The sequence below is a fragment of the Ranitomeya imitator genome, chromosome 1 (genome assembly GCF_032444005.1).
Source record: "Ranitomeya imitator isolate aRanImi1 chromosome 1, aRanImi1.pri, whole genome shotgun sequence".
Lineage (NCBI taxonomy): Eukaryota > Metazoa > Chordata > Amphibia > Anura > Dendrobatidae > Ranitomeya > Ranitomeya imitator.
In genome coordinates this window covers 343,961,858-343,973,899 of record NC_091282.1, presented here as the reverse complement: position 1 = coordinate 343,973,899, position 12,042 = coordinate 343,961,858, and the positions used below count along the sequence as shown (strand labels likewise).

General features: G+C 46.6%; 1 protein-coding gene across 1 annotated transcript in view; it reads left to right on the top strand.

Moving 5' to 3' along the window:
* Positions 1 to 12,042, top strand: part of MED13L (mediator complex subunit 13L) — a 210,554-nt gene that overhangs the window by 185,841 nt on the left and 12,671 nt on the right. The window contains exon 22 of the mRNA XM_069759849.1: positions 11,319 to 11,538. Coding sequence (XP_069615950.1) covers positions 11,319 to 11,538 — 220 coding nt within the window. The remainder of the gene's footprint in view (positions 1 to 11,318; positions 11,539 to 12,042) is intronic.

Here is a 12,042-nt window from a genome sequence, read left to right as displayed (position 1 = left end):
ACAACCCTTATTTCATCAAGGTGCGGTGACATCATTGTGTCAATAGACGGCTGCAGCCAATCAGCGGCCAGTGACCAATTGCAGCCTTTACTATATTGTCAGAGCAGATGTCCGCTATGACGGAATCTTGCTGATTTGTTGCAGCAGTCCTGTTGCACAGCAATCACAACGTCACCCACTGAGAAAAGCAGTGCCAATGTTGCTGGAAAGTCGCTGTTATAGGATGTGAGTATGCATGTTTTTTATTTTATATGGGGCTCTGAGTTACTTTAACCCCTCTGTGACCTTGGACGTACTATCCCGTCGAGGTGCCCTGGGCCTATCTGACCCTTGACGGGATAGTACGTCCTGCCCTTTAATGCGATACCGCGACTTAAGTCGCGGTGATCGCATTAAAATTCCGACGCCATCTCACCTGGGGGGAGATGGCCTCGGCATCCAGGGCATTGTCGCCGCCCACCCGCCCTCTCGATCGCTGTGATTGGCTGTTCAATTCTGAACAGCCAATCACAGCCATTCTCATTGTTTCAGCCAATCGGAGCGGCTGAAACAATGAGGTCACAGGCTAGGATCGAGTACCGATGTACTCGATCCTAGGTCCGGTGCCTGGCAACGCCAGGCACCGGCAAGAACAGCCCGGATTGGCGCGATCGCCGATCGCATCGATCGCGCCAATCGCAGGGCACCGCGCGGTATTACCGCGCTGTGCCCTGCCGGAACCTGCGTGGATCGGTGCTCTAATAGCACCGATCCTAGGATAGGACACAGTGCAGGCCCAGCAGGGCCTGCAGGAGCCGATTGGCGCGATCGATGTCATCGTCGATCGCGCCAATCACAGGGCGCAGCGGCGATCACTCTGTGACCGCTCTGTGCCCTGCAGGTGACCTGGCTGTGACCTGCCTAGGATGGCGCGAACAGATCCGATCCTAGGCAGGTCACAGCCAGGTCACCAGGAAAGCTCTGATTGGTGGGATCGATGTTATGGTCGATCCCACCAATGACAGGTCACAGCAGCAGCATGACCGCTCTGTGACCTGTCTGTGTCACCTGCCTGACCTGTGTATGACCGCTCTGCAGGGTCCTCATTCTAGCTGAGGATTCCTACAGAGCGGTCATACTGCTGGATCTCCCTGCTGGATTTTGTGCCTGGATCTCCCTGCCGTGCTGGGTATTGTGGTGCCACAGCAGCCTGTAGCACCACAATCCCTGCTAAAGAAAGAAGACAACTAAACGTAAGTTTTATCCCTGATCCCTGCCCAATCCCCGTTCATCCACCCCAATCCCCGTTCATCCACCCCAATCCCCCCTTCCCCCTCTTTTTACCCCCTCCACCCCCATTTGTGCCGCCTCCGTGCGCACATTTAGTAGCCGCCGAGCGTTGATTGGTGACGCAGTTCACCGATCAACGCTCGCGCTCGCTTTTTTTCCCTCGCCCCCGTTGCGCCAACTCCGTACACACATTCCGCAGCCGCCAAAGTTTGATAAGTGACGCAGTTCACTTATCAGAGTTTGTGCCTGCCGTTTTCCTTTTTTTTTTTTCACCCCCCTTTTGCGCCACCTGACTACAACCGTACGTTTTGATCACTGATCCCTGCCCAATCCCCACTTCCACCCCCATCTCCCTTCCCCCTCTTTTTACCCCCCTTTGCACCTCCTTCCGTGCGCCCATTTAACAGCCGCCGAACGTTGATTGGTGACGTAGTTCACCGATCAACGCTCGCGCTCGCTTTTTTCCCTCACCCCCGTTGCGCCAACTCCGTACACACATTCCGCAGCCGCCGAAGTTTGATAAGTGACGCAGTTCACTTATCAGAGTTTGTGCCTGCCGTTTTCCTTTTTTTTTTTTCACCCCCCTTTTGCGCCACCTGACTACAACCGTACGTTTTGATCACTGAACCCTGCCCAATCCCCACTTCCACCCCCATCTCCCTTCCCCCTCTTTTTACCCCCCTTTGCACCTCCTTCCGTGCGCCCATTTAACAGCCGCCGAACGTTGATTGGTGACGCAGTTCACCGATCAACGCTCGCGCTCGCTTTTTTTCCCTCACCCCCGTTGCGCCAACTCCGTACACACATTCCGCAGCCGCCAAAGTTTGATAAGTGACGCAGTTCACTTATCAGAGTTTGTGCCTGCCGTTTTCCTTTTTTTTTTTTCACCCCCCTTTTGCGCCACCTGACTACAACCGTACGTTTTGATCACTGATCCCTGCCCAATCCCCACTTCCACCCCCATCTCCCTTCCCCCTCTTTTTACCCCCCTTTGCACCTCCTTCCGTGCGCCCATTTAACAGCCGCCGAGCGTTGATTGGTGACGCAGTTCACCGATCAACTCTCGCGCTCGCTTTTTTCCCTTCAGCCTTTTTGCGCAACCTCCGTACACACATCCCGCAGCCGCCAAACTTTGATAAGTGACGCAGTTCTCTTATCAGAGTTTGTGCCTGCCTTTTTTTTTTTTTTTACAGGTTTTTCTTCTCCTTTTAGCATTTTCTTTTCAGATAAGTTTGCACAAATCACTATCCCCCCACACATACACATACAGTTATCAATAAAGTGCACCCAATCACCATATTCACACAAAAATGTCCCGCTCGTCCCGTTCGTCCCAACAGCGCTATTCATTGGAGGAGGCATATGCTTTCCTTGCCTCCGACACTGATAGCGAGGGAGAGGATCCCACTTTTCTTCACTTTTCTGATTCTTCATCCTCTTCCTCCTCCTCCTCCTCTTCCTCCTCCTCCTCCTCTTCCTCCTCGGGTCCTGCGGAACCACCACGCAGACGCCCCAGGACAGAAGATGAGGCAGCCCCCACCACTCCTGAACCAGCGCTCCCCACTGCGGAACCCACATGGACCTCGCCCCCCGAAAATTACGAGCCACTGATTCCTGATTTTGTGGCAGAATCAGGAATCAAGTTTGACACCACGGGCCTCACAGAAACAGACTTTTTCAAAGTCTTTTTCTCTGAGGATTTTATTAACCTCATGGTGGAGCAAACTAATTTGTATGCTCGTCAATTTTTGGAGCAAAACCCCGGTACATCATTTTCCAACTGGTCTCCTGTAGACGCAGTTGAAATGATGCAGTTTTGGGGCCTGGTCCTCCACATGGGGATCGTGAAGAAGCCAGAAATGCGGCAATATTGGAGTGTAGATGTTTTATATAACACTCCAGTATTCCGAATGGCCATGGTTCGGAGACGTTTTGAGGCCATCCATAAATCCATAAATGTCCCGCACGAGATGACCCCAACTTTGACCGTCTGTTCAAAGTTCGGCCGGTCATCGAACACTTCAACAAAAAGTTTTCTGAAGTGTACGTGCCCAAAAGGGACATCTGCGTGGATGAGTCCTTGGTCCATTTTAAGGGGCGGCTCGGATTCCGTCAATACCTGCCCAACAAAAGGGCCAGGTACGGAATCAAACTCTACAAGCTGTGTGAGAGTGCCTCAGGGTACATCCACAGGTTTAGAGTGTATGAAGGGAAGGACAGCAGGATTGAACCCCCTGAGTGTCCTCCTGTCCTGGGAGTGAGTGGGAAGATCGTGTGGGATTTGGTGCACCCACTGCTGGATAAAGGTTATCACCTCTATACTGATAACTTTTATACCAGCATCCCACTCTACAAATCCCTCTCTGCGCGAGGTACCGCAGCCTGCGGTACTGTGCGCAAAAATCAGAGAGGCCTCCCAAAGACGCTACTTCGGCAGATGCTCAGAAAAGGTGAGAGCAAGGCCCAATGTAGCGACCACCTGCTGGTGGTCAAGTACAAGGACAAGAGGGATGTCCTTCTCTTGACCACCATACATGGTGATGGCAGAGCCCTCAGCACTGTACGGGGTACCTCTACACAGGTCTGCAAACCGGACTGTGTACTGGGCTACAACAAAAGCATGGGGGGGGTTGATCTCTCTGATCAACTCCTCCAACCATACAGTGCTTTGAGAAAGGCCAAGGTGTGGTACAAAAAGTTGGCCGTCCACATCGTACAAATGGCAATGCTCAACGCTTTCCTGCTGTTACGATGTGCACGCCACACCGATACGTCGTACCTTCAGTTCCAGGAGGTAGTGGTTAAGGCCCTGATATTTGGTACTCCGGAAGGAGAGGGCCCCAGTACTTCCGGAACTGAAGGTGCTCGTATCGTACCAGGCCAGCATTTTCCGGGGGTGGTCCCGCCAACCGGCAGAAAAGGTAAGCCGCAAAAAAGGTGCCGAGTGTGTTACAAAAGGGGAATACGCAAGGACACCATTTATCAATGCGACACCTGCCCCGAAAAACCTGGCCTGTGTATGAAGGATTGCTTCAGATTGTACCACACCTCCATGCACTACTAATTTACTTTACAAGAAAGCGTACATTAGTTCCAAAAAGGGGGCACATCTAGATAAGTTCCTTGGGGGGGGGTCTAGGTTCCAAAATGATGTCACTTGTGGGTTTTTTTTACTGTTTAGGCACATCAGGGGCTCTGCAAACGGAACATGACGACCGCAGACAATTTCTGCATTCCAAAACGTCACAACTTCCCTTTCGAGCCCCAACGTGTGCCTAAACAGTTTTTTCCCACATATGGCGTACCAGCGTAATCAGGACAATTTGGACAACAACTTTTGATGTCCAATTTCTCCTGTTACCTTTGGGAAAATTAAAAATTGGGGACTAAAATATCATTTTTGTGGGAAAAAATAGGATTTTTTATTTTCACGCCTGGGCATTATAAACTTTAGTGAAGCACGTGGGGGTTCAAATTTCTCACCACACAACTAGATAAGTTCCTTAGGGGGTACAGTTTCCAAAATGGGGTCACTTGTGGGGGGTTTCTACTGTTTAGTCACATCAGGGGCTCTGCAAATGGAACATGATGCCAGCAGAACATTCCATCAAAGTCTGCATTCCAAAACGTCACTACTTCCCTTTCGAGCCCCAACGTGTGCCCAAACAGTAGTTCCTCCCCACATATGGGGTATCAGCGTACTCAGGACAAATTGGACAACAACTTTTGGGGTCCAATTTCTCCTGGTACCCTTGGGAAAATTAAAAATTGGGGACTAAAATATCATTTTTGTGGGAAAAAATAGGATTTTTTATTTTCACACCTGGGCATTATAAAGTTTAGTGAAGCACGTGGGGGTTCAAAATTCTCACCACACAACTAGATAAGTTCCTTAGGGGGTACAGTTTACAAAATGGGGTCACTTGTGGGGGGTTTCTACTGTTTAGTCACATCAGGGGCTCTGCAAATGGAACATGATGCCAGCAGAACATTCCATCAAAGTCTGCATTCCAAAACGTCACTACTTCCCTTTCGAGCCCCAACGTGTGCCCAAACAGTAGTTCCTCCCCACATATGGGGTATCAGCGTACTCAGGACAAATTGGACAACAACTTTTGGGGTCCAATTTCTCCTGGTACCCTTGGGAAAATTAAAAATTGGGGACTAAAATATCATTTTTGTGGGAAAAAATAGGATTTTTTATTTTCACACCTGGGCATTATAAAGTTTAGTGAAGCACGTGGGGGTTCAAAATTCTCACCACACAACTAGATAAGTTCCTTAGGGGGTACAGTTTCCAAAATGGGGTCACTTGTGGGGGGTTTCTACTGTTTAGTCACATCAGGGGCTCTGCAAATGGAACATGATGCCAGCAGAACATTCCATCAAAGTCTGCATTCCAAAACGTCACTACTTCCCTTTCGAGCCCCAACGTGTGCCCAAACAGTAGTTCCTCCCCACATATGGGGTATCAGCGTACTCAGGACAAATTGGACAACAACTTTTGGGGTCCAATTTCTCCTGGTACCCTTGGGAAAATTAAAAATTGGGGACTAAAATATCATTTTTGTAGGAAAAAATAGGATTTTTTATTTTCACGCCTGGGCATTATATACTTTAGTGAAGCACGTGGGGGTTCAAAATTCTCACCACACAACTAGATAAGTTCCTTAGAGGGTCTAGTTTCCAAAATGGGGTCACTTGTGGGGGGTTTCCACTGTTTAGGCACATCATGGGCTCTCCAAACGCGACATGGCGTCCGATCTCAATTCCAGCCAAAGTTAGCTTGAAAAAGTCAAACGGCGCTCCTTTCCTTCTGAGCCCTGCCATGCGCCCAAACAGTGGTTCCCCCCAAATATGGGGTATCAGCGTACTCAGGACAAATTGGACAACAACTTTTGGGGTCCAATTTCTCCTTTTACCCTTGAGAAAATAAAAAATTGGGGACTAAACGATCATGTTTGTGGAAAAAAATAGGAATTTTTTTTTTCACGCCAGGGCGTTATAAACTTTCGTGAAGCACTTGGGGGATAAAAGTGCTCATGACACATCTAGATAAGTTCCTTAGGGGGTCTAGTTTCCAAAATGGGGTCACTTGTGGGGGGTTTCCACTGTTTAGGCACATCAGGGGGTCGCCAAACGCGACATGGCGTCCGATCTCAATTCCAGCCAAAGTTAGCTTGAAAAAGTCAAACGGCGCTCCTTTCCTTCTGAGCCCTGCCATGCGCCCAAACAGTGGTCCCCCCCCACATATGGGGTATCAGCGTACTCAGGACAAATTGGACAACAACTTTTGGGGTCCAATTTCTCCTTTTACCCTTGAGAAAATAAAAAATTGGGGACTAAACGATCATGTTTGTGGAAAAAAATAGGAATTTTTTTTTTCACGCCAGGGCGTTATAAACTTTCGTGAAGCACTTGGGGGATAAAAGTGCTCATGACACATCTAGATAAGTTCCTTAGGGGGTCTAGTTTCCAAAATGGGGTCACTTGTGGGGGGTTTCCACTGTTTAGGCACATCAGGGGGTCGCCAAACGCGACATGGCGTCCGATCTCAATTCCAGCCAAAGTTAGCTTGAAAAAGTCAAACGGCGCTCCTTTCCTTCTGAGCCCTGCCATGCGCCCAAACAGTGGTCCCCCCCCACATATGGGGTATCAGCGTACTCAGGACAAATTGGACAACAACTTTTGGGGTCCAATTTCTCCTTTTACCCTTGAGAAAATAAAAAATTGGGGACTAAACGATCATGTTTGTGGAAAAAATAGGAATTTTTTTTTTCACGCCCGGGCGTTATAAACTTTCGTGAAGCACTTGGGGGATAAAAGTGCTCATGACACATCTAGATAAGTTCCTTAGGGGGTCTAGTTTCAAAAATGGGGTCATTTGTGGGGGGTTTCCACTGTTTAGGCACATCAGGGGGTCGCCAAACGCGACATGGCGTCCGATCTCAATTCCAGCCAAATTTAGCTTGAAAAAGTCAAACGGCGCTCCTTTCCTTCTGAGCCCTGCCATGCGCCCAAACAGTGGTCCCCCCCACATATGGGGTATCAGCGTACTCAGGACAAATTGGACAACAACTTTTGGGGTCCAATTTCTCCTTTTACCCTTGAGAAAATAAAAAATTGGGGACTAAACGATCATGTTTGTGGAAAAAATAGGAATTTTTTTTTTCACGCCCGGGCGTTATAAACTTTCGTGAAGCACTTGGGGGATAAAAGTGCTCATGACACATCTAGATAAGTTCCTTAGGGGGTCTAGTTTCCAAAATGGGGTCATTTGTGGGGGGTTTCCACTGTTTAGGCACATCAGGGGGTCGCCAAACGCGACATGGCGTCCGATCTCAATTCCAGCCAAATTTAGCTTGAAAAAGTCAAACGGCGCTCCTTTCCTTCTGAGCCCTGCCATGCGCCCAAACAGTGGTCCCCCCCCACATATGGGGTATCAGCGTACTCAGGACAAATTGGACAACAACTTTTGGGGTCCAATTTCTCCTTTTACCCTTGAGAAAATAAAAAATTGGGGACTAAACGATCATGTTTGTGGAAAAAATAGGATTTTTTTTTTTCACGCCCGGGCGTTATAAACTTTCGTGAAGCACTTGGGGGATAAAAGTGCTCATGACACATCTAGATAAGTTCCTTAGGGGGTCTAGTTTCCAAAATGGGGTCATTTGTGGGGGGTTTCCACTGTTTAGGCACATCAGGGGGTCGCCAAACGCGACATGGCGTCCGATCTCAATTCCAGCCAAATTTAGCTTGAAAAAGTCAAACGGCGCTCCTTTCCTTCTGAGCCCTGCCATGCGCCCACACAGTGGTCCCCCCCCACATATGGGGTATCAGCGTACTCAGGACAAATTGGACAACAACTTTTGGGGTCCAATTTCTCCTTTTACCCTTGAGAAAATAAAAAATTGGGGACTAAACGATCATGTTTGTGGAAAAAATAGGAATTTTTTTTTTCACGCCCGGGCGTTATAAACTTTCGTGAATAACTTGGGGGATAAAAGTGCTCATGACACATCTAGATAAGTTCCTTAGGGGGTCTAGTTTCCAAAATGGGGTCATTTGTGGGAGGTTTCCACTGCTTAGGCACATCAGGGGGTCGCCAAACGCGACATGGCGTCCGATCTCAATTCCAGCCAAATTTAGCTTGAAAAAGTCAAACGGCGCTCCTTTCCTTCTGAGCCCTGCCATGCGCCCAAACAGTGGTCCCCCCCACATATGGGGTATCAGCGTACTCAGGACAAATTGGACAACAACTTTTGGGGTCCAATTTCTCCTTTTACCCTTGAGAAAATAAAAAATTGGGGACTAAACGATCATGTTTGTGGAAAAAATAGGAATTTTTTTTTTCACGCCCGGGCGTTATAAACTTTCGTGAAGCACTTGGGGGATAAAAGTGCTCATGACACATCTAGATAAGTTCCTTAGGGGGTCTAGTTTCAAAAATGGGGTCATTTGTGGGGGGTTTCCACTGCTTAGGCACATCAGGGGGTCGCCAAACGCGACATGGCGTCCGATCTCAATTCCAGCCAAATTTAGCTTGAAAAAGTCAAACGGCGCTCCTTTCCTTCTGAGCCCTGCCATGCGCCCAAACAGTGGTCCCCCCCACATATGGGGTATCAGCGTACTCAGGACAAATTGGACAACAACTTTTGGGGTCCAATTTCTCCTTTTACCCTTGAGAAAATAAAAAATTGGGGACTAAACGATCATGTTTGTGGAAAAAATAGGAATTTTTTTTTTCACGCCCGGGCGTTATAAACTTTCGTGAAGCACTTGGGGGATAAAAGTGCTCATGACACATCTAGATAAGTTCCTTAGGGGGTCTAGTTTCCAAAATGGGGTCATTTGTGGGGGGTTTCCACTGTTTAGGCACATCAGGGGGTCGCCAAACGCGACATGGCGTCCGATCTCAATTCCAGCCAAATTTAGCTTGAAAAAGTCAAACGGCGCTCCTTTCCTTCTGAGCCCTGCCATGCGCCCAAACAGTGGTCCCCCCCCACATATGGGGTATCAGCGTACTCAGGACAAATTGGACAACAACTTTTGGGGTCCAATTTCTCCTTTTACCCTTGAGAAAATAAAAAATTGGGGACTAAACGATCATGTTTGTGGAAAAAATAGGATTTTTTTTTTTCACGCCCGGGCGTTATAAACTTTCGTGAAGCACTTGGGGGATAAAAGTGCTCATGACACATCTAGATAAGTTCCTTAGGGGGTCTAGTTTCCAAAATGGGGTCATTTGTGGGGGGTTTCCACTGTTTAGGCACATCAGGGGGTCGCCAAACGCGACATGGCGTCCGATCTCAATTCCAGCCAAATTTAGCTTGAAAAAGTCAAACGGCGCTCCTTTCCTTCTGAGCCCTGCCATGCGCCCACACAGTGGTCCCCCCCCACATATGGGGTATCAGCGTACTCAGGACAAATTGGACAACAACTTTTGGGGTCCAATTTCTCCTTTTACCCTTGAGAAAATAAAAAATTGGGGACTAAACGATCATGTTTGTGGAAAAAATAGGAATTTTTTTTTTCACGCCCGGGCGTTATAAACTTTCGTGAATAACTTGGGGGATAAAAGTGCTCATGACACATCTAGATAAGTTCCTTAGGGGGTCTAGTTTCCAAAATGGGGTCATTTGTGGGAGGTTTCCACTGCTTAGGCACATCAGGGGGTCGCCAAACGCGACATGGCGTCCGATCTCAATTCCAGCCAAATTTAGCTTGAAAAAGTCAAACGGCGCTCCTTTCCTTCTGAGCCCTGCCATGCGCCCAAACAGTGGTCCCCCCCACATATGGGGTATCAGCGTACTCAGGACAAATTGGACAACAACTTTTGGGGTCCAATTTCTCCTTTTACCCTTGAGAAAATAAAAAATTGGGGACTAAACGATCATGTTTGTGGAAAAAATAGGAATTTTTTTTTTCACGCCCGGGCGTTATAAACTTTCGTGAAGCACTTGGGGGATAAAAGTGCTCATGACACATCTAGATAAGTTCCTTAGGGGGTCTAGTTTCCAAAATAGGGTCACTTGTGGGGGGTTTCCACTGTTTAGGCACATCAGGGGGTCGCCAAACGCGACATGGCGTCCGATCTCAATTCCAGCCAAATTTAGCTTGAAAAAGTCAAACGGCGCTCCTTTCCTTCTGAGCCCTGCCATGCGCCCAAAAAGTGGTTCCCCCTCACATGTGGGGTATCAGCGTACTCAGGATAAATTGGACAACAACTTTTGAGGTCCATTTTCTCTTTTTACCCTTGGGAAATTAAAAAGATTATTGCTGAAAGATCATTTTTGTGACTAAAAAGTAAAATGTTAATTTTTTCCTTCCATGTTGCTTCTGCTGCTGTGAATCACCTGAAGGGTTAATAAACTTCTTGAATGTGGTTTTGAGCACCTTGAGGGGTGCAGTTTTTAGAATGGTGTCGCTTTTGGGTATTTTCTGCCATATAGACCCTTCAAAATGACTTCAAATGTGAGGTGGTCCCTAAAAAAAATGGTTTTGTAAATTTGGTTGTAAAAATGAGAAATTGCTGGTCAAATTTTAACCCTTATAACTTCCTTGAAAAAAAAAAGTTTGTTTCAAAAATTGTGCTGATGTAAAGTAGACATGTGGGAAATGTTATTTATTAACTATATTGTGTCACATAACTCTCTGGTTTAACAGAATAAAAATTCAAAGTTGGAAAATTGTGAAATTTTCAAAATTTTCGCCAAATTTCCGTTTTTTTCACAAATAAACGCAAGTTATATCGAAGAAATTTTAGCACTATCATGAAGTACAATATGTTACAAGAAAACAATCTCAGAATCGCTAAGATCCGTTGAAGCGTTTCGGAGTTATAACCTCATAAAGGGACAGTGGTCAGAATTGTAAAAATTGGCCTGGTCATTAACGTGCAAACCACCCTTGGGGGTAAAGGGGTTAAGCAATGATTGTCCTGTTGTGGACAACTCCTTCAATATATGACCCCTAAAATTTTAATTTGTGTTATTCCGGTCTATGAATACATGTAACGTACATGTTTGTTTATTTTTTTTAATTCTTAGTACAACTGAAAGAGAGAAAATTGGGATTCCAACAGTGGCTGAGTCAGCTGCAAGTGTGACGTTATCCCCAACTGTTGTCATATACATGGTGGATCCTTTTACATACACATCAGATGACGACTCTCACACAGGAAACTTCTGGCTGCTGGGTCTAATTCGCTGTTTTACAGACATGCTGGAAATTTTACCGGAACCACTTCGTGCTGCCTGTATCCTGCAGGTAGGATTACTATTGTCACACTCTTATGTGTTCATTTTGTCAATTGATTTTATATTGTAGTAATACACATACTACACAATAGACACAGATATATTTGTGTATTAGTGGGAGAACTGACAGATAAAACCACCATAATGTGAATAAATGGCACAAGTCACAAAAAACACAGATTGCAAGGAAATATGTAAAAAGCACACAACCAAGGTGGGTAATAAATTTGTACTTACAAGTCAAATATACAGGGCATGTTTAGAGGACAGTAATATGCTGAGAGAAAACGTGGTGGAACAAGAGTACACACTGTAGTAGCAGCACGGTACAACGGCTCACTCTCCGAACACACCAGATGCACGTTTCACATCTGACGTTCAAAGTCAGAATAAACAAACTCAAGAATGCTTTAAAGTAAGCTACAGGTACAAAATTATCTTGAATGTAATCTTGTAACTTTTTTGGTCCTTGCATGTATTATAGTATTGATATATATAATATTTTATTATCGTC